Source organism: Tiliqua scincoides, chromosome 1 (genome assembly GCF_035046505.1).
Source record: "Tiliqua scincoides isolate rTilSci1 chromosome 1, rTilSci1.hap2, whole genome shotgun sequence".
Classification (NCBI taxonomy): domain Eukaryota; kingdom Metazoa; phylum Chordata; class Lepidosauria; order Squamata; family Scincidae; genus Tiliqua; species Tiliqua scincoides.
Genome location: NC_089821.1, coordinates 250,707,585 through 250,732,774, shown reverse-complemented (window position 1 = coordinate 250,732,774; position 25,190 = coordinate 250,707,585). Strand labels below are relative to the sequence as shown.

The following is a 25,190-nucleotide window of genomic DNA, read 5'->3' as shown; positions in this document are numbered from 1 at the left end:
CACACACACAGGTAGGAGCTGATATTGTGTAGTGGAAGCCGCAGAACAGCCCAGCAGACTTCAGTGCTGAGAGAGTTCAACTGCATCTTTCATTAAACATGCAAGGGCCAACAACATGTCCTCCACCCCCACCCCAGTGATTGTCATGGATAAGTACCATGGCGGGAAGAGAAAAATTGACTCATCTCACACACACACACACACACACACACACACACCATGGTTTACTGCACCAGTGGCATAGCTAAGGGGTGCAGGGAGTAGCAACTGCACCAGGCAACACGTTTTAGGGGGGCAGCAACCTGAGCTTGACACTAGTGGCCAAAAGTGTGAAACTCTTGCTATTTTCGAATAATACCATCATGTTATATATCATTCAATGCCAAATTTAATGCAGAATGCAATGAAATAAACCATTTTGAAATTTTAGTATACCCCTAAAAGCATGACGTCAGATGCTCATGTTCAGGCACTTCTTTTATTATAGAAGTATACTCATTAGGGAGTCAGGGTTGGTTGCAACTACCTGTTGAGCTTACTTATTCTGCAAAAGAAAAACCCAGGTTTGCTGCTGCATTTGGGTGTAAATGAACCCTGAACAACAGCAAGGTTGCCATCATTCTCCCCTAAGCAGAGCATCTATGCCTTTAAATGGAACATGACAGGTGGCTCCAACTTGCCAAGCAATAGGAAAAGTTGCACCAGTTTAGTTTCCATGTTTTATGATAGAAATGAAGGTAGAGACCTTCCAAAGGATGAAAATATGGCAGTTCCAATTAGGAGCCAGAAGCATTACAATCTTGCATGCAAAGGCCCTGGGTTTAATCCCTAGCATCTTCTGGTAGGATAGAGACAAACTACCCGAAGCCCTGGAAAGCCATTGTCAACAATGTGGGGTAAGATGGATCTAGCCATCTAACTCCAGATTGCATAACAATACAAGTATGTATTGTTATTATAAGTATCAACAAATGGAGTTAGATTATCTATAGTCCATCTAAGGATAAGGAAGTAGGACTTCTGGACAGGAAGCAGTACTTCTGGACAGGATTAAAATGGTGCGTCTCTCATTTCATAATTTAAGTATGGCTCATTCTCTATAGTATCTCACAGATCCTTCTTTGATCTTTTCCAACATCTAACCACTATCATAAAGTTCTAATAACTAAAGGTATGAAGGCCTGGAATGAGGGAAGATTGGGGTAGAGGGGAATCAGGTGTCACCTACCTGCCTCCATTCCCTGCCTTCAAGGTCTGAAAACGAAAACTCCGTTGATTTTCCCCTCAAATTCTTATAAAGCACTTTTCTTCAGAATGATGCAAGTCTGTTTTTAAAAGGACTGTTCTAACTAAACTATTACAGCCAAGTTATCCTGTTGCAGATCTCCCCAATCCAAGATCCAAAAGGCAGTAGCATTAGCGACGTGGCTATTGTGTATGACTGGAACAAACAACATTATGATTTAGACATCGGAAAAGCACTTTCAAATACTGGACAATACAGAATGTTCTCAGGTATTTACCCAGGAGTGTATTCTGCAAATTTGAAGAACTCTATACTTGCAACTTGGTGGCAAGCAACCTTTACATATAACAGAGCCTCTTCACTTGCCTCAAATTCCTCCATTAAAACTGCAAACACACTTACTGGGACATAAAACCCATTGACTTCTTACCCTGTACAGGTATTATGCCCAAATGCATACCATTTGGCAACCTTCAGTCTCGAAAGACTATGGTATCGCGCTCTGAAAGGTGGTTCTGGAACAGCGTCTAGTGTGGCTGAAAAGGCCGATTCGGGAGTGAACCCAAATGCATAGAGGGGGGACAAATGAGAGCACACCAGGTACCTGGGTGTCTCACACAAATGTGTTCATTGTTCATGCCTCCAGGTTTCCAAGACTCTGCAATTTTCAACCAGTGTGCTACTGCACAAATTGTCTGCAGGTTTGTGCCACAAATGGTCTGCAGGTGCACTGCGGGAGTTTGGGACAGGGGAGGGCTTTTGGGAGATGTGAAGCCCCTATCAGCAGAGCATTGTCAATTGATTAAAATGAGAAGGTGTGCCTTGACCATTTTGTTGCCTTGTCAGTGAAGAAGGTTGAAAATCAATGCTCTAAGTGTTCCATGCTCATCTACAGAACACAATGCCAAGTACACAGGAGATCAGAACCCACCCACATTTGGCAGTATCCTATACAAAACATTGAGGCCCAGAGCACGATCCTTGAGCATGTGGGTACTAAGGGCATGGTTAGCCAAATTTCACACTCCCTCTCGACACATTCAATTAACATGGTTCAATTACATCCGACTACAGCTTAACTGGGACTTACTTCTGAGTAAACATGCTTAGAATTGCTCTGCACATGAACTGAGCATTTGAATACACAATTCAGGAACAAAATTAACATGACAGAACTGAGACTTTTCAGTCCATGCACACATTCCATTATTGTGTGTTCTGTCCATAATGTTTAAAGTGAAAGTTAAGATCCAAAATTATGGATCTTTCAGACAATGATTCTGACTGGAGAAATATGTTTCTTATATTTTCAAGACTTTGCCTGGAGTGGAGTGGGATATAAATGAAATCAAATCAATATGCTTCCAGCCTAGTCAGTGTTGCCTACAATTATGAGGACATGTGCAGTACAACCCTATAGCTTTTTAGAAGCAAGGCCTCTCTCTCTCTCTCTCTCTCTCTCTCTCTCGTTAATAAGACTTTAGGTTGATGAAAACAAGATGCTATTGAAGAGTTTCATAGCACCAAAAAATTTCATCAAATATCCATATGTATTCCTGCTGCTTATTTTTTGAGCCCTTTCCTCAAAGAAATTCATTTCTCTAGCATGATAATATCAAGATCAACTTACTGTTCAGTTTCAGATAATGAAATTCTTTTCTCATTTTACCAATTTCCAAGAAGGAAGATGATCTGCTTAAGCACCTTGCAGCCCCATTATAATATTTAAATTGCCTGAATAATGTCAAAACACTTATACCTTCAAAACTCATGAATAAAAAGGGTATAAATCTTTGTCCTTGGTTATGCAAAATACATTTCTCATCATTTTGTTTACAAAACACCTCAGTTACTTCTATTGTTTATGCCAAGGAACTCCAACCCAAAACAAACAAACCAGTGTTGAGAAGTTCTTCTCCATTATCACAAGTTCCCCTCCTGATGTAATTTCACCTTCTAAAACACTGGCACTCTGCCTTTTACCAAGGATCCTCCATAAAGGGATTTTGTGCCTGAGATTCATGTGTTGACTCCAACATTCCATTCTGGTTGATACAAGCACCTTGAATAGAAAACCACTAATAGTTTTCCCTTGTGGCTCCTGGAGGGCCAACACATGAGGTTGGGCCAAGTGGACCACTGCCAGGAATCCAAGGCCATCAGAAGACCCCTAGCAGAGCCCCAAGACCCTGCCCAAGTTTTTGTGATTAAAAAAAAGATAGTGCTTGCTAAAAAGCTACTTAAACCACTGATGCAAAACTTCACCTAAACCTAAACCCTTGTGAGGGCTTACTCTGGTGGCAGTTGTCTGGAGTGACATACAGCAGCTGTTATTTCTTTACCTTGTTATTTGTGGGGGAGAGGCTCCTCAGATGCAGTCCAGGGTGGGGGACCCCTCCCTTGTCATTCTCACAGTACCATCATGCTGAGCCTCAGCCATCCATCTGGGAAGGATCCTGCTGCATGGGCTGGAGAGCCTTCCCTCACACCCACCCAGAACAGAACAGGCTACTTCATTGGCTGTGGAGTCAGAGCCCTCATACCTGCATCATGCTACTGCCTCATTTCTGGCACTGACTGCACACTATATATTGGGGCCTGCCTTATCTAGGCGACCCTCGCACAGAGCTCAATGGCAATGGCAGCCTGTCCCAGGGGGAAGGGGCTTGTTGGGTGCAAGAATGGGGGCAGCAGCAGTGCTCCCAGACAATTATAAAAAGGAATGCCTTCAACACTGGCATGGGGGCATTGCATTATTGGCAAGCCACTGCTGTCCCTACCACCAAAGTAAGCCTCCACTGAAACCTGGGGCCCACTAAGGCATGACCACAGACTCCCACAAACCCTTGTTTGTGGACTCCGCTTTGGAACCACTACCCTGAGAGAAGCTCTGAGTAAGCAGAGATCCATCTGCTAGGACAGGGGTCTCCAAACCCCGACCCGGGGGCCAGATGCAGCCCACAGCAAACCTCTTTCCAGCACGCGGCCGACCTCTTGTCCCCAGAAAGCCTCCGGGCACTCAACTGAACATGACCAGAACTGTGCTCTGATTGCGCCTGGAGGGTGTTCTGAGGACCAGAGAGGTTGAATGAATGAGCCCATTCATTCACTCATCTAAGTTCCATCTCCAATTTATTTAAATTTATATTTAAATTTTTTTTCCAGCCCTCAGCACCATGCTAGATATCTGATGCGGCCCTCTGGCCAAAAAGTTTGGAGACCCCTGTGCGAGGAGAAGACAGAAGAAAAGGGGCCCAGCTTTAAGAAATTCTTTCCTTGACCTGAAACAAAATGAGATACAATTCTGGAAGAGTGACAGTTCAAAATAACTCTTCCCAGTAAAGCCCAGGAATACCTGGTCTTACTATGTTTTAGCAGGCAAATTAAGACACACTTATTCTGGAAGATGCTTCAATAGCCTTCACTCTACACTGTGAACTGATTATTATTAGGATTTTGTATGAGTCACAGTGTTGCAGATTAATGGCAAACTTATTTATATTTTAATGTGTGACAATTACATATTAAAATGCTTTGAAAGAAAGAAAAGTAGCATATGCAGTTGCCCCTTTCCCTATACCACTCTTATTTTTTACTATGATTTTTTACTACTTCTTTACTTCTGAAGACATAGCAAAGAGAAGCATCTTTTACTCAGCTTATAGTATTGTAGAGATATTTTTGTCTTTTTGTGTTGACTGAGCTAGAAGAATGCACAGTTGATTAAAACAAAACTTTACATTTCAAGGACAGAATGGTAAAACTGGATCTCCCCCTAGAATTTCTCCTCTGAGAAGCCCAATTGGACGGCAAGTAGCCCTAATGAGTTCTTGAGACACAGAGGAGGTAGACAGCATCAACAAGCATGCTTGAAGAGGCCAATGGGTAGAACTATAAACTCCCTCAAACACACCTGTGAACGGAAAGGGCTTAATTGCGTGTGCCACCACTGGCAGAGAATTACACCCGGGGGCAGGGTCCTTGAAGTACCCAGGAACCAAGCAATTTAAGGCTTTGTTGTCTCATACCCTCTCATCCCCAAATGAGTCATCTCTGCAATGTCCACATCCTCTGCAATGTCCACATCCACTCCAAAGGACTACATGCTCCTATTATGCAAAATATTTATATTGGAAAATTGGGTTTTAAAAAATGAAAAAAGGTTTAAAAAACCAACTGGAATGAGAAGGGAGTAAGAATTCAGAGGATAAGCCATTAACATGCATGCACACATTTTACATAAAATTAGGTGGCGCTTTATCACTTTGCCCAGACTTCATCAGCGCACATGTCTGCACAGAGGACTCAGAAAAAAAGACTTGTATGAAATATTAATCTGTCCGTTTGGGGATTTTATTGCCAAGACTCTCCTTCAGCCAGGCAGCAGGGTATTGGTATCTAATGCAACAGTGACTGTTTGCCCTTCATTGCAGCCCTCATTCTGAAACAACAACAAAAAAAAAATCAGCAGCTGGTGCTGTCATGTGGTAGATTATGTGAGTCTTAAGACAACACAAAGGGCAACATTCAGCATTTGGAAAAAGGGCAAAATAAGAATTCCCTCAGATGGATTTGTAGCAATGTGAAGCTCTTGAAGGGTAAAGAAAGCTCATTTTGGCTTCCAGTACCTGATTTAGCAAAAGTAACAATTTCTACAGCTGCCCCCAACCCGACTCACACAGGCCTCCCAAACAAGGAACATGAAGTAGCAAGGGTAGAGATGTAGCAAGGGTGAGATACAGGAAGCTGGACTAGATGGGCCTATGGCCTGATCCAGTGGGGCTGTTCTTATGTCATTTTCCCAACTAGAGTTGTGTTGTAGGGGAACTGCATTGTTCCACTACTCAGACTGTATTACAAAGTTGCTGGGAAGTTATCTGTCTGTCTCCTGCCCCTATCTCACAGATTGCAATTATGAGTGCCTAAGTTATCGCTTGTCCATAGCCGGCAAATGCATGCAAGGCCAAACATCTCTTGCTTTACCAGACATCACCTTATACATTACTTTGAAACAAAAACATGCTGCTGAGCGCTCACCATAGTAGCATTGTGGTGATGAGCACCAATCCAACCTTTTAAAACGCCAGACAACAGCAAGAATTACTTAGGGTTGCCAAGTGATCAGCAAGAAAAAAAATATAAATACAATAAAATGAATAGCCTGAACTGCTCTGGTGGCTTTAATAGCAAAGTATTTGAAGGGGGGAAAAAACAGATGAAGATTTTCATGATGTGGAATAAATATAATCAGCTACTCATGGTTACAGATTAGGCTGTGTAAAGGGCGTAAGAGCAGGGTCCAATAAGAAATTGATAGCTACAAGGGGCCTCCCCTCTGCTAGTTCTGACAATTTTTAGAAGACATGGCATGTAATCCCCTCTCCAGCCATTCCTATCCCCACCCCCAGATGAATGGGGGATAGTATGAACACACAGTCTTGTGTGAATATATGATGCTGTGTTATCCCAAGTCAGGATTTTTGTCCTTCAGGTTGTACTGATAGGTGACAGCATTACAGTGTTTCAGACAAGGATCTTGCCCAGTCCTAACTGGTGCCAAAGGTCCTGGGCACCTCAAGTTCTACCACCAAGCCACAGTCCATTTCCAACAGTTCATTGATCATGCAGCACGAGATCAGTGATTGTGCTAATAGCAGAACATGGGAACCTTGCTCAAATGGAAACTGGGCTGTCATCAGGAGCACCCTGGCCCATTCCAGACTCCCTTCACAGCTGGTAAGCCTCTAGTCCTTTTACTTCTGGAGGTACAAGGAAAAAGGATGCAGGTTGTATTCTAGCCTATTACCCTCCAGGAAGTAATGTGATTAAAAATCAGAGTTTCAGTTTTAACTCCCTAAATGTAAAGCCCTTTCTTCTCCCGAAGTTGTGTTTCCCCAAGATAAGGATAGGAGGAAAGGAAGAATCCTTGCTGGATGGTGACCCAAGTAAGGAGAAGTAAATGCCAGAATAATAGTATCAGGCCCGACAGATATCCTTGTCCAAGTCAGGGAAATTTTCTGGATTTCATATAAAGCACTGACTTGAATGCACAGAGATACAGTGAGGAATTAATGAAATTCCTACCACTTTAATTCTGAATAGCCATTTTGAGCACAATTTCAAAAGTACAATCTGTTTAAAATTGAAAGAAGCAAATTAAGTATTCAGTGGAGGAAATGAATATTCCTGGCTTTACTATAATATGACAAACCTAATTGAGGTCTAAAAGCTGGAAAAGCAGCCAGCATTGAGAGAAAATGCTGGCAGAACAGCAGGATCAAGGGTGCCATGAGTAGGAGGGAGTATAAAGATGCTCAGTTGGAAGTACAGCTGACCACACTCAAACAACGTAACCTTAACATAAAGCTTAACTAAAGCTTCTCCAAAACCTGCTTATCTGTTCTGCGAAGACAGCAACTTTCGACCAGTGTGCTGTGGTATGTTGGTATGCCGTGAATGGTCTGCAGGTGGAAGAGAAAGTCATTTATTAGTAGTTCCAATGGGGGTGTGAGCTCCCCACCAGGAGCATGGAGTGCCTTGTCAATTGTCAAAAAACCGATGGCATGCATTGACAATTTTAGCACCTTGTCAGTATGCAATGAGCTGAAAAAGGTTGAAAATAGCTGTGCTAAGAGGTGAAAGTTGCCTTACTCCATTGTCAGTCTTGAGCAGAAATCTCAGGTTATGGTGGTACTGTCAGTGCCACTTTGTGGGGTGATAGAGTTGGCATCCTTCAGTCTCGGAAGACTATGGTGTCACACCAAAGGCTACTGAAAAAACTCCACAGTCAGGGAATTAGAGGACAGGTCCTCTCCTGGATTGAGAACTGGTTGGAGGCCAGGAAGCAGAGAGTGGGTGTCAATGGGCAATTTTCACAATGGAGAGAGGTGAAAAGCGGTGTGCCCCAAGGATCTGTCCTGGGACCGGTGCTTTTCAACCTCTTCATAAATGACCTGGAGACAGGATTGAGCAGTGAAGTGGCTAAGTTTGCAGATGACACCAAACTTTTCCGAGTGGTAAAGACCAGAAGTGCTTGTGAGGAGCTCCAGAAGGATCTCTCCAGACTGGCAGAATGGGCAGCAAAATGGCAGATGCGCTTCAATGTCAGTAAATGTAAAGTCATGCACATTGGGGCAAAAAATCAAAACTTTAGATATAGGCTGATGGGTTCTGAGCTGTCTGTGACAGATCAGGAGAGAGATCTTGGGGTGGTGGTGGACAGGTCGATGAAAGTGTCGACCCAATGTGCGGCGGCAGTGAAGAAGGCCAATTCTATGCTTGGGATCATTAGGAAGGGTATTGAGAACAAAACGGTTAGTATTATAATGCCGTTGTACAAATCTATGGTAAGGCCACACCTGGAGTATTGTGTCCAGTTCTGGTCGCCGCATCTCAAAAAAGACATAGTGGAAATGGAAAAGGTGCAAAAGAGAGCAACTAAGATGATTACGGGGCTGGGGCACCTTCCTTATGAGGAAAGGCTACGGCGTTTGGGCCTCTTCAGCCTAGAAAAGAGACGCTTGAGGGGGGACATGATTGAGACATACAAAATTATGCAGGGGATGGACAGAGTGGATAGGGAGATGCTCTTTACACTCTCACATAATACCAGAACCTGGGGACATCCACTAAAATTGAGTGTTGGGCGGGTTAGGACAGACAAAAGAAAATATTTCTTTACTCAGCGCGTGGTCGGTCTGTGGAACTCCTTGCCACAGGATGTGGTGCTGGCGTCTAGCCTAGACGCCTTTAAAAGGGGATTGGATGAGTTTCTGGAGGAAAAATCCATTATGGGGTACAAGCCATGATGTGTATGCGCAACCTCCTGATTTTAGGAATGGGTTAAGTCAGAATGCCAGATGTAGGGGAGAGCACCAGGATGAGGTCTCTTGTTATCTGGTGTGCTCCCTGGGGCATTTGGTGGGCCGCTGTGAGATACAGGAAGCTGGACTAGATGGGCCTATGGCCTGATCCAGTGGGGCTGTTCTTATGTTCTTATGTTCTTATGCTCTGAATGGAGGTTCTGGAACAGAGTGTCCTCTCCAGTTTGCGAAGCCTGGGTAAAGTAGGTATGGAGGATAGGCTGTTACCCATGCAGCAAATCCCCCCTCTCCACGTCACTGAAATGGTCCAATGGAAAGGCAGAGGCCAATACGGTTGGTTCCAGCGACGTTGCAGGAGTTGCCAGAACGTGACTGTGTTCAGCCATGAACTGCCTCAGGGACTCCAGCTCCGGATTTTGCCTGGAGGTTGACTCCTGAAGCCTTTTCCATAACTGGATGTAGCCACAAGGCAGTGGAGGTTTGGGATCAGAGTTTTCCTTCTCTCAGATGAGCTGCCTTCCCAGGCTGACGAGCCCCAACTACCCGGTGGCTGTTTAGTCGCCTCTTACGCCAAGTACAGCCAAACTGAGGGCCTATTCTTATCCCCAGCCCCCAGGGGATAGAGAGCCAACACAAACAACCAGGCTGTCCTGTGGGAAGTTCTCTCACAGTGTAATCTGGTCATCTTTTATCCCAGCCAGCAGTATGGAGGGCTTCACTGGATGATCCCTGCTAACTGGATAAAGAAGAACCCTTGAACAGTAATTTTCTTTGCATATGGTGAGGGAATGGAACAGCAACTATCCTTGTTCATCCAAGCACAGCTGCCCTCCCAGTGGCTATAAGTTTTTGTTCCCCTTGTGCCCCCTTTTTTGATTGAGAACAGTTTCAGGATAGGGAATTACCTCTTCATTCCTACAGTAAAACAATTTTATGAACTTTTTTGTTGCTGAGAAGTACCATATAAATACAGTGGGTCCTACTTATCTACTGGTTCAGAACCAGCATCTATAGGGCCCACAGAAGACCTCCAGATGTGACTAGAAGGCACTTCTAGTCACATTTGGAGGTCCTCTGCTCCCTCCCCCCATGGATCTCAGTATCCACAGGTTTGAAATCTGTGGGAAGTCCAGGATCAGACCCCCTGAGGTCCAACTGTACCGGGTATCAGGTGTCAATGTACAGTAAAATGGACATCTGAATGAGTTCAATCAATTTCTTTGCGATGTGGCCCTGTGATAGATATTTATGCTGCATGGCATAGGGGTGGCCAAACCATGGCTCACATGCCAGGTGCAGCTCTTTGCCATATTTCCATGAGCCACACACTTTATGTTGGTTGGCTCCTTTGTGCACCACAAATAGAAGAGGTAAATACAAGTTTTTCAAGCTGTATAATTATTTACCAGTTATGAACTGAGAATCATCTGGATTAAAATGCAAGTTTAATGTTTATGTAAGTAAATACTGAAGAATATTAATGCCAATTTTAGTGCTAGATTTGAATCAAGGATGCGTGCAATATTTGCCTTGTGACTCTCAAACATCTGAAGTTTATCATGTGTGGCTCTTACATTAAGCAAGTTTGGCCACCCCGGCGTACACTATGCGGCACCAGTACTCCCTCTCCTCTTGCTATTGGATCCAAGCTCCATAACAGTGTTGGTAAACAGTTTATTAACAGGGTTATATACAGCTCCCTAGTAGGGCTCTAGCACAGGCCAACACCCAGGTCAGAGGAATAGCATCAGGAATTCAAGAGGCTGGGTGGCTTTGCATAAGGGAAACCACGTACATCTGATCATTTTGCAGAATCCTGAAAAAACAACAAGGTCTGCCAGTTCCTGTACCTGCCAACTTAAAATGCATAAGTAGGATCTATTTGTAGCTCTTTGTTGACATGTTTCAGTCTAAGGATGCTTCCCATGCTTGGGACTTCATGCGTGGTCTTGGCATTCTCACAGATTCTCTCCCCCCCCCCCCCAAGATCCTGAGCAGAAGGAAGAGAGATAACAGAAGCAGACAAACACACTGTTTGGGTTAAATTTATAGTGAGAGATTTTACTGCTCTGCTTTTTATAGAATTTAAGCAGAGGAGAAAGCAACCCCTCTTCCATATGGAAGCTTTCCTTCCAGCAAGTTCCAGGCCTAATGACTATTGCAGATTTATAGCCATCAGATGTGCTAGAAACATCAGGACTCTCAATAACTTTCCAAATGCAAGACAGTATATCCTTAAAAATGTACTCGAGGATCACATCTAGGATCTCCCTTTTCTTTTAGATAAGGTCAGCAGGATTTGCAAACAAGATTGAGGGCTATTTTCCTATGTAATGTTTGCCTAAGAAAAGAAAAATGCATTCAAAACACAAGACACAATCTCAATCAGAATGAGATGTTTCATGGAGAGGATTAAAATGAGAAGGACTCAGGAGTACTGTATATTCCCTGCTGAATTCCCTTCATGGAAGTTTACTGGAAAATCTAAATAGATGACAATTTAGTTATGGATCTCAAAATAATTCAGGTCATGCCTCATTATGCACTGGGGTTCCATTCCACAACTCCCAGTGGATTAAAAAAAATCAGTGGATATCAAATCAGTGGAAAATAGCTTTAAAGACCCACTTCCAGGTTTCCTGTTCCTCCGTTGTCACCCCAGAATGCATTGGTATGGATGCTATATTGCAATCAGCCACTAGATAGGGAGAATAATGGAATCTAATGGAAAGAAATAATGATTTATCAGGGTGGGAACTTGGATTTTAACGCTTTTTACCTTGTTACAAGGCATTTCAAGGTGGACTTCAGTCAAGTTAGTGGATACCAAGGTTCCACCTGTAGTGATGTTTCCACTTCCCACAGTGATCCAATACTGTTAGACTAGCAAAGTCAACTAGGAAGGTTCTGCCTCCCCTGACTGCACACCCCTGTGATACTCTTCATACAGGGTTTTGTGAGAATCCTTTTTAACATCTATTCATGGACAAAGGGTGTCTCCAGAATAGAAGCAATGGCAAATACTTAGTGACTCCAAGGATGAAAACATAGAAAGGCCTCAGGTTGATTGTCAACATTGGGAAATCCAAATCTACAACCCAGGGTTGGTAAAGATGAGATGTTAAGCTTGGTTAAAACAGACTATGGTCTTGTGCACTGCTCCCCCATCCTCTGGCACAAGAATTAGCTTTCCTGTTCAACCGTAGCTGATTAGGACACCTGAATTGGTGCTAACCATGGTTAACAAACTAACCAGATTCTTTCTTGACCACAGGGCTTGCAAACCTTGATTAGCATTGACTAAGTTAATTAGCACCAGTACAAATCCAACATGAAGGATAAAAATGCAGTAAATAAAACAAAACATGAAGCATGGCACCATGGTTGACCAGCGAGAAAGGAAGGCATATCCGTACCCAGACTAGGATAGCATGCCCAGCAATTCCCAATCATTGTTCTCTCTAATCTCCCCCAATTGCATGGACCCCTACTGTGGCTGCATGGGAGTGGCTCCAAAGCACTTGGTGATGATATCACCAAGGTCTAGAGCACTGAAACAGAACAGAGCAGAACAGAACTGAAACAATATGGAGCACTGAAACAGAACAGAACACTGGAACAGAACAGAAGCCCTACTGAATTCAATGGGATCTACTCCCAGATGAGCATACTGTATATAGGATTACAGCCTTGGGTCAAGTAAGCCCAAAGTTACAGGCAGAAAATGGTCAGTGGCTGAGAGTTATTCTTCTGTAAGAAAGTGAACATTCTTTTTAGTTGATATACCCAATCAAATATCAAGCACTGGGTTTTGCACTGAAAATCAAACATTGCACAGCAAACTTCTTTAGGAACTGAAGGATAAGCACAGAACATGACAATGAAGAATTTCAGAGCCACTGGCATCAAGGCAAATTGGAGGAAGGAGAATACTAGGTAGAGACCTGAATTCCTGAAATAAGAGGACCTGCAAATTTCAGTGGTAATGATCCACTTAATATTAAGATTGAGTGCATATATGCCAAAGGTTTGTGTTGTCTGCCCCACAGTCACTGTCTCATAGGATACTAGAGGTAGGCTACATCAAATGCCAATGCAGATTATTTCTGCGTTTTAAGAAGGGGCTATGAGCATGGGATTTAAAGATTCGTTATCTCCCAGTACTGCAGCTGGCTGCAGTCCAGAAATGGAGCCATATATATATTTCTATGGAGTGTGTTAGGTTGAAAGACTGTGATTGACCCCACAAGCTTCATGGCTGAGTGAGGATTTGAACCAGAGCATCTCCGGTCCAAGTCAGATACCATGTCCAGCTTCAAAGGTGGGGCCTGACCTGTCTGGCATATGCTTTGGCCCAATACCTTTAAATGGACCCATAGCTATACCATGTGGACCCCCCCCCCACTGTGACCGCCCATCCCACCTCCCTCACCATTACCTGGTAAGCCATAGAGAGGCTTACCAGGGGGTGTTGAAAAGGAACAGTAGTAGTAAGCTATTCTCTTCCTTCCTTGATGCCCCATCAAAATTCCTGAATGTCCTGCCCCCTCAACACAACATTAAGGGCCAAGGAAGCTTAAAGTGGAACCAGCTGGGAAAGGAAGTTCCCAACATTGCTATAAGGTGTACTGGGAAATAAGACATTGGTGCGTGCAAGTGTGAACACATGCAGCCACTGAAACAGAGAGGAAGTGGACTGTTGGGAGGTCCCTGAATGGTGTTTGCCTGAGAATCCTAAATAATGCTCCTGTCAGATACTCTAACCACTGCTGATCCCGATGATTCCATCCTGATGCTTCTCCAAGGAGCTCTGGTAAAGTATACATGAAGATGGAAATTTATTTTCACTGCTGCAGCTGAGCTCATCCAGCAGATGAGGTAAGCCAGCGTCGAGTTCTAAAAGCAGCTTGCCTCATCTGCTGCTACAGCATGCAGCACTGAAAATAAATCTCCACCAGCAAACTGTGCACAGAGGAACAACAGGATTAAAGCATGGCACAGCAGTTAGACTAGAGTATCAAACTAGAAACAAGGAGACTCTGGTTCAACTACTTATTTGGCTATGAAGCTCACTGAGTTAGTCATTATCTTTCAACTTAAGATACCTCACAGAGCTGTTGCACGGATAAAATGGGGGGGGGGAAGTGAGAGAGAAGAAAAGCACACGAGCACCACCCTAAGCACATCAGAGGAACCAGATAAAAGTGAACACAATTCCAGGGCTGGCCCATTCATGAGGCCAACTGAAGAAGTGGCCTCAGGCAGCAGATTGGTGGGGGAGTGCTAATCTCTGTCCACCTATTTGCCTCCACTGTTCCTCCTCTTTTCATTGCCCAAAACAATGGCCCCTTCACAACAACCTGCAAGCAGGTCCATTTTATAAATTGGGGGGGGGGGGGCCTTCAGACTTGGAGTGGCAACTTGGGGCCAGGTGTGATCTAGATGCCCAAGTTACCTCATAGGACTGATGCACAGAGCAGGGGAGGAGAGAAAAAATGCTGCCTTGGACTTGTGGGAGAAAGGGCAGGATTTTAAAGTAAACTTTTATTTTCCAATCTATACAGCGGTTTAAAATGTATTTGATCCAGCTTGGCCTTCTATAGATACTGCCATATTTCTGTACTTTTTAAAAAAGCAAACAAACCCAGACGTCTGGAACAGGAATATATATATTTGATTGAGGTCACCAGCCAGAGCTGTAAATTAAGCCTGTAATTTAATCCCCGAGGGCAAGGGCTCTCTGATCAATTTCTCCTCTGTGTGACACTGTACCACTGAAATGGCAACAGCACTGCCTATTTGACAGACAGCACCAAACATGGAGAACATGGCACTGGCGGGGGGCGGGGGGAGACCAACTTGGATGGGGCAGTTAGCAACCAATGTTTACAAACATAAACCAAGAGGATCAGATGGGCCAGCAATAAATTATGACTAGATCGCAGGCAAGCAAGAGCCTCACTCAACAGAAAAAGCAAAGAGGCTTTAGAGCCCCAGCCTCGGTTTTAGTTCAGCCCCTAAAAAAAAAAATTGCATCACATGCAGGACATTAAAAGCCACTGAAGCATGATGGAAAAAATTCCATCTGACAAGTGAAATCAAATAACAAACACCTCTCCAACCATGCTGCAAGCACAGATGCTGAAGCAGAGCCTTATTATTATAATATGGAACCCCTGCCCAGATCACACTTCCAAACAAGGTGGGGAAAGAGACAACTGAGGAGGAGGGGAGTATTTTGCCTATGGTTCTTGCAAGTCCTGGTGCTTTAAAAAGAACATATGAAGAGACATGGCCTGCTTCTTCTCTCTTTTTGCTATCATTAAGCAAAAACTGCAGTTATTAATCCCTTGATCTCTCCTCACAATTTTTTGCGTTGGCAGAAGAGGAGGGGGAAAAATTAATCTTTTCTTCTAAAGCTTCTTTAAATCAAGCAGCTACACGCTTTCGGCTAATTTTAAAACTCCCAAGTTCAGAGCAGGAACAGAGGCACAGCTTACTGGGTGATGTGAAGGATTCTTTCACTCCCAGATGATGCAATCAGGGACTTCTCAGGCAGCCAGAGGCCATCCAAATCCACAGGGAAAGAGGGGCATCATTCCAAAGGGTTGCAACAACCTGCCATCTTGCAGCCATTCTATACACATTTCCTCTAGATCACCATTCTATTGGCACACCAAACTGAATTCCACCGCATGGAGTTTTATGGGGTCAAGATGTATTAAGCATCTTTTACCACTTCCAGGCTGTCAACATTGCTCATGAAGACGTAATCATTATCCTAAAATCTGGACCTCACCCTCCGGACCAAGCATGGCAAAAATGTCTGCTAGAGTACGCACATGCAGACCTTTAGGTTTCAGCCCTTTTTCCAGGCTTTGAGAAGTTAAGCCCCTAACTGGGAACAAATACAAACATGTGCATGAATGCAGATGCAAGTGTGTGCACAGTCACAATACTGATGCCTTACCCACAACGACCAATCCAGATAACACAGCTTTACCAGTCAGGTTTAAATTGCAGCTATGCTACCACTTTTTATGAAGATTCTGTAAGCCACCTTGGACATTTGCTTCACCAGGAAAAGGCAGGGTGGACATTTAAAAAAGAGAATACAGCCATATTCATGCTGCGGTTAACCATCCTATTAAACCAGAGAGTGAGTGCCATGTTGTCAACACACTGCAAGGCCTGCAAGTGGACATGAAGAACCTTCAGCAGTGCACAGATACAAAGTGCAAATTGAAAGAGGTTCTGCTCTCTGATCTATTTTTGACAGACCCATTTACCACCATTTGTAGAAAGCTGCTGGAGGACAAGCTTTGGATAAAATTAGAAGGGGCGGGGCTTGTGGATTTCATTAAGGCCCCCCAACTGCCCCTTGATTCAGTACTGGAGCAATGCTCAGGGATCTCTGTAACTGAAGAGAGTCTTCCAACTATACAAGAGTGTCCTCATTTCACCTGAAACACTGAAGGATATGAAGTCCTACTAAAAATCAACAGAACTAAGAAATCAGTGTAAACCAAGAACATCCAGTTGTATGTAGGATAAAAGCTGCATGATAAAGTTGCATGAACTTGGTCCTATTGATGATTTTTTAAAAAAAAAAACCATCTTCATCCAAAGCAAAACATTCCTTCACAAGCATAGTGCTGGGGCATTGATGAAACTCTGACAGTTTTAAGCAATTTTTTTTTCAACTGTTAGGCAAACCTGCTCTCCTGTGTGCCTGTCGTAAGTTGTGCTGTTGCCTGTCCTAGTCAAGTGAGGGGACAGACACCCCCAAGGCATGCATTAAAGTGACATTCTTATACTTTAGACCCAATTTGTGGCACTGTTAAAAAAACTTGGCCACTGTTAGATTAAGGGCAAGGCTGAATAAGCATCCAAGAAGGAAGATACTGACAAAACCAACTCTCTGAAGGTTCACAGAACAGAAGGCAAGGGAAACTATGCCAGTGTCAAATCTATACAGGTGGAGGCAGGACCAGACCTCCTCTGCATTGACACCCTATTGTCCTCTCCAAGTCTGCCTGTCAAACACACACACACACACACACACACACACACACACTGTTGAGTTTCTTGCACCTGGCAAATGCATTTTCACACAAGCATTTTAGAAGATTTTACATTCAGTGTGTAGTATATATTATTTTATTGCTGTGACTTGCAAATCCCAGAATGTTTAATATGTCACTTTTACTCTGGTTTGATTCTATTATTGTATGGCCAACAAAATGTCTAACCTGCAGACAGTGTATCCAAATTAAGAAGATCTGAGCATAGCATAAAATCCACACCTTTTTAAAGTTGTGAAAGAGGGTTTGTGTACATCTTTACACCCTCATTCAGCAATGAGCTTTGAAAACTAGCACAACCTGCCCAGTTCAGAGACTTGCACAGTCACAGACTTTTTTCCTTCTAAGCACCTTGGAGCTTTTGCCTCTTCAGGGCAAGGGAATTGTAGAGATTCCTAACCGCTTGCAGCTATGCCAGATTATCTTGTAGAAGAGAAGTCACATCCCTTCTAGATACTGCAATGCTCAGTTCTAGACTAATTGCATACCCCTCTGTGAGAGGGAACTACCATAGTTACTTGCCTTCTGCCAATAAACCAACTGCAAATCATCTCCTTGCCTTATCTGTGGATTACTCAGGGGTCAGGGCTGTTCAGGCAGCTGGGACAGCAAGAGGACAAGGTAGATAGAGAGTCTCCACAACAACCCCTCCAGGGCAAAGCTGTTGCCAAAGTTAACCTTTTCAGTGCTCCTGAGACAAACGTAAGCCAGGGCTCAAGGCTTCTATTTAAACCAGCAAGCCTCATTCTCTTTGGCAGAATCACATCAACCCTTCTGCACCATTTTGCAAATGTTTGGCAGAGGTCTAGTTTTTAAAACACCAGGATGTATTCCTTATTTCCATTTGAAACAAGGTCAAAGGTTACAATTTAGTGTGCAATTACTTAAGAATGACAGCCATGGAAAGCAATGGATCTACTTCTGAGAAAATCAGGTTGCAACTATATGCAGCTGTGCTTGCTCACACTCCGCTCTTGTTGCTAGTCTCTCTGCTGTGAATTGAATTGCACACTCCCAGTTATGTGTTATAAGTTGTATGTTATATGTTGAGTCTCTGGATTAATAAAGAAGGCACTTTAAAAAAAGGATGTGATTAATGGTTCTGTTGGTATGTTTTCAGTGCACTTACTCAGAAGTTGTGAAGAAGAGAATTAAAAAAGTTAATGAATAAAAATGTATCTTATGCTCTTTTACTATTTTTTAATAAATTAGACAGTACAGTTCTTAGATCATTATTGGTAGGTCATTTTTCAGGATCTGAACTCAGGTGAAAATCAGACAAAATTATAGTTAGGCATCCCCCTAAGTTTAACCCCTGACATATCTGAGGGTCATAGAAAATTCCATGATTTTGGCTCAAAACCTGCCCATGACTTATCTGTGAGATCGACTTATACCCGAGTGCTTGCAGTACTTCCCCATTCCTTTGCTACAAAAATCATTTACTGATTGTTTTCTTTTTTTAAAGAGGTATATATAAAATATTTTCAATATTACTAATCAATAAGATCTGATTTCTCACAACAAGCATTTGTACAAAATATGATGCATTGGAAGTGAGAATGCTGTATCCAGACATGTCTTTTGATGAGAGGTTTGTTTTAAGAACCAGGCAGTTCTCCTTCAAGCCACTTTGACTCAGGCTATTTTAATAGTCTCTCTTCTATTTAAAACCAATAGAATTTCTGCTCATGGCTTTGCATCAAACTTTAGGAAAGAAGACAATATTGATATACTGAAACAATTTAAAAAGGAATGATAACACATGGTCTTTTGAAGCTGGTCGTACCACTGGTCTACTGCTCTACTCATACTTGCAGGTGCTGACCTCTCAGTCAGAGTTCTCCTTCAACCCTGCTACCCAACATACTTTAACTGGAGATACAAAGAGTTTAACTGGGAACTTTCTGCAAATGGGTGCCCTGTCACTGATCTCTCCCCTGAAGCATGTCAAGACCCCAGCAAGGATCAAATCTAAAACTCTTGATTTATCAGTACTCCCAGTTATGAAGGACTCCTATCCTTGCTACAAGTTTCCACTGGTATGAGAATGTCCTTGGATACACTGTATAACATTCACCAACCGTCTTTCAATGGGTTTTATACAGGTTAACATGGTACTTCAATTTTACCCACCTTGGCTGCCTAAGGTCATTGTGTTCCTTCAAAATCAGACATGCATATTAGTAATCCACCCTTACCTAGAACTAGTAACAGATCCATTTAGCAAATGGAAGAGATGGTGATATGCCAATTACTGGTACTAGCTACCAATATTCTGCAGCAAAAACATTTACAAATCTCACAGCAAGCATGCCTAAGTAGCAGCACCAAAACAAGCTGCATTGAAAATTATGGGTGCACAACAAAGCAAATGTGTTCAGATGCTAGTCTAGCATGGTAAATAGGAACTTCAAGAAGAACACTACTTGCACTATAATACCTCATAAGAGCAAATTACTTCATTCTTTCACCCTACTCTCACTGGTCTACTTTATGACATCAAAAGCAGTGAAACAAAAACCCCACGAGTGGCTGGCACCACCACAGAAACATACCTCACACCTCCTTTCAGCTTTGAGCTCCACACACCTTGTGGGGGTCACAGATCTGACATGCTCAAAAAGGAGAAAACAGGAAATGAGCACCACGCATACTCTGTCCCACCCTCATCAGTGAAACAGTACTTTGATACCAATGTCATCACCACACATATCTACCATATCTAACACTACTAATTTGACTTCTGTTCATTCTGTACCTAGTACAATTTTCCAAAATTAATGTTGAATATATGAATTAGAGGGGGGAAAACAAAAGTCCCTTTTTCTGTTTCCAAGAGAAAATTCTCCATTTGCCTTCCTGTTCCAGCATACCACTGTGTAACCAAAGACCTTTTGAACATGGCACAGCTATAACAGACTGCAAAGTCTTCCCCCATCATCACCACTGGAAGGCTAAACTATGTTCTCAGAAATTTCTTTCTACTACACACACATACCCACCCACCCACCCTCAAGGAGAAGTTTGCTTACCGCACTGTGGTCCTAATAAATGGTATTTTATTGATCTCATGGATTACCATCTCCCCCTTGCAATCAAAGTCTCCCACATCAGACAGAAAAACCCTTGAATTATTGTCACAGGCTCTGATGTTTTAACTTTACCTGGCCTGAGAACTGCCACTTCCAAATAGCACAGAAGAAGAGCAGCTGAATATTAGTTATAAATACCTTTGAGAACCAGGGGCTCCTTGCCTTCTCGCTTGAGAGACTCCAGCACTATGTGCAATGGCTGGGAAGGTATCACTCTGCTTGGCTCATTGGTGTTCTCATCATAAACAATGATTTCTTTGGAAAAGATCCTCTTGAAGGAGTCCTTGCCTTCTCGGCAAGAGATCAAGTCCAAGACAGTGATCTTGCCCTGTTGAAGCCTCCTCCTGCTGATCTTATCAGAGCAATTAATGTGAACCGCTCCTTGGATGTGGCTTTTGTTGTACTCCATGAAAGGCCTACAGTCAATGATGACAGGCCCTTGGTGGCTCTTGGTGCATTTGGTCATCTTTTTAGCCAAGTCATTGGGATAGATGATTTTTATGCTAGCCAACTGTTTTGCAGTGCCCGAGACTGGGCTCCCCACTCCACTCGAGGGACTCAAAGGGCCAGAGTTCTCATTGTTGTTGACCATTGGGTTAGCAGGGCAAGTGGTCGAGGTTCCTACGTTGGCAGAGGCGCTGCTGGTACTTGCTTGAGTTTGGGCCTGATTGTCCTTGTCGTAAGTTGCCACAGTGCAGCAACTGGCACTGCTGCATCCACAACTCAAGGAGCGGGCAGAGCCGTTGGATGAGGGCATATACGTGAGATTAGCAGCCTTGAGCGACACAACCGCTGTGCTAAGGAGACTTGTGTGGCTTTCGCTGGCAGAAGAGGCAGATTCAAGGTAGCTGGAGTCTAAGCAAAGGTTGAGATCCTGAGGTCTGACGGGCCTTGAGAGTGCCACTACTACCCTGTCGTCTAGTGGAGATGGAGGCATGAGGAGGCTGAGAATGGCAAGTCAAAAGGAACTCAAGCTCTCTCTGTTAAGAGAAACAAAAAGATCAGATATCCCATGATGCACAGGGTTTCATCCCTCTTAATAACATTCAAAGCAGGGGCACTTGAGACTTCAAGGCACCTTTCTGCATATAAGCAAACAAAATGGAGAATTTATTACTAGCTGCTATCATTTGCAACCAAGCGCAGAAGAGCTGTGCTGGGATCTGTAAATGTATTGTTTTAGGACCGTATGACTATAAAGGAACTGTGTAAATATGCACACCTTAGGGCCCTGCAGACTAGAACTGTGTATATTATGCAGTTTCTCAGGACATGGACTGCAGGCACAAGATCTTAAGTCTGGTCAGTGCCTGGGTGGGTGATCATCAAGGAACTGCATGTATGCCACCATGCAGGGCCTAGGAGGAGGCTAAATGGGGTAATTTTTACCTGGGTCCAGGGCCAGAGAGGAGGCCCAGGAGTCAAAGGAGGGGCCCAGAAAGTTCCTCGCATCTTACATTTTCCTATCTCACCCAAACTCACTGCCTGTGCATGATGCTAGGGCACAACTGTGGACATGCAGTGGCAACTGCTGCCGCAAGCCATACACATTGGACCCAGAAATGCATCCATGACCCTCCTGAACACTGTCAAAGCTGGATACTGGCCTGTTACAGTAGCTCTTTGGCTTGTGGATCTAATAACCGTGAAGGAGTATATAATAGCTCAGGGACACAGCTGCAGGGCTACAACAGCTGCAGAAGCAAGTTTTGGTACACACAGGATACTGTCCATTCTAGTGTGAGCCTAAATACAATTATGCTAATTTTCTGCAATGTATTTTCTATATTTCAAAGATTTTAGAAAGACTTAGTAGTGTGTTTGGTTTTCCATATTACTTTAATGAGCTGCCAATGCCACATGGTTGGGCTGACATGGGCTCCACATCAAGAAGCCTGGTAGACCTGGACTCCAAAGAATATTCTGGCTGTCAGCACCCTCCCCCTGCCCTATTTTGCCCTCTCTTCTGCCTGCTGCCATTGCCCCTTCCCCCTTTGGAAAAGGGCCCAAATGAAACTTTGTACCCCCTGATAAAATTCCTCTCAAAGGCCCTGCCACCATGAGTTCCATAATGCAATAAATAAATTACAAAAAATAAAAATTCTGTCAGTGCATAGGAAAGTGTGGCATTAGCAACCAAATTGAGCTTCTTAAGAAGCTCAGTTTTCATGACACAACACACACACTTTCTAGCACTTATTGCAAAGCTATTCTTGGGAGTAAGTAGGCAACGCCTGGCAAGATATCAGAAGCCAGCGAGGTGACTAAATACAATTTCCAGAGGATGAAGGGCAGGGTTTCAACATGCTGTGTAGTTGTTTGGCATGACCCACAGGAGCAGAATACATTTTGCAAAACAGTGAACAAATTCTGCAAAATATAACATGGGGTTGATTTGCTTTGAACAGCATAGTTTACAGCAGTTGAAGAATTCAACTTTTGGAGTAGGGACAGCCTTACTACAAAGTAGCCTATATAACCCAGATTATAGTGTTGCTGCGAAACAGATAATGTCAGCCCCCTCAAGCAAATCAAATGTTTAAGGCAAGACAATTGAAAAAGATCTTCTCCCATTCCCATATCTTCTTCTTCTGCCTAGAAATTAAGTGGTCAAAAGCTTCCAGTGAGATGCTAACTACTAACAAAAATTCAGCCCAGCCCAAGTCTGCTCCAGGGAAAGTGGAAGGTCTTCCCAGAAAGCCAGTTTCAAAAATTATTATTTTTTAAAACCCTCTAGAATTCTCAAAACCTACTGAAAGTGGGGAGTGGGGGAGAAGAACAGGACAGAGGACACCATGCATCTCATATGAGCAGACCTGCACTTATCCAGATATACTAGAAGGACCCTCATGGGTTGTTGGGATACCCAAACCTATCTCAATACTCCCATTCTTACACCAGTCTCATGAAAAGGCAGCTGAAGATGAGCCCCACTCCTAAATCCAGAGTCCCCTTTGGTCCTCAATCATCATGCAAGACATAAACTATATTCATTTTATAGCATGATTTAGTGACCAGTTACACTACATAGGCATTTGGTATAGCCCTATTGAGGTCAGTATTTTTCCTTCTGCTTCTTCTAATACGATTGCTTACATCACCCTCTTGGCATGTAAAGACTGCAATGATAAGCTCTCTCATCAAAAATGAACTCCTATTAAACTGAAGAGGGCTTACTTTTGAAGAAGCCCGATTAGGATTGGACTAGAAATATTACAACATGACATCAACATTGAGGACAGCTGCTGCCACTGAATGGAGGCACCACTCTTGCCAAAGGCAAACACAGGAGAGCCAAAACTATTTCAAGGAGCTGAAGAAATTGGGGGGGGGGGTGCCTAAATTCCTCTTGCAACATTCTCCCATCTGTTTGCATAATCTTGCGATTATGGCCTTGCCCCCCCTCCCCAACCACTATTAGGTTGGACCATTATCCCAGGATAAGCAAAGAGCATACAAGCCATTAGCCATCCCATCTCCTACCGAAAGGGGGGAAAGTCTTTGCAGGATGAATTTACATTATCTTTATAACGTGGAAGCAAATAACATATATCACTGGTGGGTGGGTGGGACATGAATGAAGAAATCTGAAAGATGAGCCTGTATCGAAGGAATTATACACATTTATGAAGCAAAGTATTATATGGGGGGGGGGGAAGAAAAATACTACAAATAAAACAAACAGAAACGAGCTGCAGTAGTTTGATAACCACATTCCGGGTGAAATCAGAAAGATCCTATTAAGGTATTTTCTCCCCCTATAAAATAATATCCGACGGCCAGAGAGGGTTGATCAACACCGATTCCTTCGGATCGTGAGGCTATTCGGGAAGACCTGCATCTCTGCAGTAGAGGTAATATATTTCCAGACGAGGCATGAAGTGGGTCTGGAGTTAAGAAGATCCCGGGCAAAGAGAAGCCTCTTTGCACCCTCAGCGATCAGGACCACCCAGAAGGAAGGCAACAGTATCAAAGGATGCTGATGCCCACTGCCTCTCTCGCATACACTCCGATCCCCCCGTGCCCCCCTAGATACTGCAGCAAGCCCGAACGAGAAAAACCTTCGTGCCTTCAGATCCAGTGGCGATCGTGCACGAGAAGCACACACGGGCCAGCAGAGGCTAAACTCAGCTGGGAGCAGAAGAGGAAAGCGCAGGGGGATTCCCCTCTTTGACCCCCCACTTCTTCTCCCCCCCCCATTTATCCCCTGCCCCTCTTTTTTCCAAGGTAGAGCATATTTATTAGGAACAGTGTCCACAGGCGCACCCCCTGCCTTCCCCCCCCCGCCCTCCACTTACTCTTCCTCCAGCCTCTGGCGCTCGCCGGGGACTATCGATTTACGCAGCCAGCCCCCATTCACTGGGCTTCATTGATCTCCAGCAGCAACATACTTACTTTCTCTTTTGCTACACAGTAAATGTAAGGTTCGAAAGGGGCGGGGCCGAAGGAGGGCCCGCTCCAGCTCCCACCCAATGGCAGCCTTCCCCCGCCAGCCTCTGGAGCCCCCTCCTGGGGATGCCACTGATTGGCGGCGGGTGGGAGCGGTGGGAGGAGTCGGAGGCCGGCCCCTCTGCTCGGGAGGGCTGGTTTGTTCGGGTCCGACTATGTCCTAGCAGGAGGAGGGAGGGGGGAAGGAGTGATGTCATTGGAAGCCAATCACAAGCTCCAGAGGGCCAGCCCGAGCAGGAGAGGAGCAGCTGCTCTCTATTTACACGCAAACTTATCTAGAAGGCTCTGGTTTAACCCTTCCCTGCACAGAGTTGTCAGTGGCACACTGACTGCCCCTCTCCCAAAGGTCTCTCCTCTCTGGGGGTCTTCTCCCCCCCCCTCATTTTGCACTCTCTTTCATGTCCTGGTTCCTTCCAACTTCATCTCCTTCTTGATTCCTCTCCCTTTAAGAGGCACTCTTGTTTTTTTTCCTTCAATGAATGAACCAATGAAT

General features: G+C 43.9%; 1 protein-coding gene across 1 annotated transcript in view; it reads right to left on the bottom strand.

Annotated features, from left to right (window-relative positions):
• The window catches only part of DUSP10 (dual specificity phosphatase 10), a 49,975-nt gene extending 25,334 nt beyond the window's left edge, over nt 1-24,641 (bottom strand). Inside the window, exons 1-2 of the mRNA XM_066611694.1 lie at nt 24,547-24,641; nt 20,387-21,228 (exon numbers count right to left, since the gene is read on the bottom strand). Coding sequence (XP_066467791.1) covers nt 20,387-21,185 — 799 coding nt within the window. The 5' untranslated portion in view covers nt 21,186-21,228; nt 24,547-24,641. The remainder of the gene's footprint in view (nt 1-20,386; nt 21,229-24,546) is intronic.
• Nucleotides 24,642-25,190: the final 549 nt, after the last annotated feature.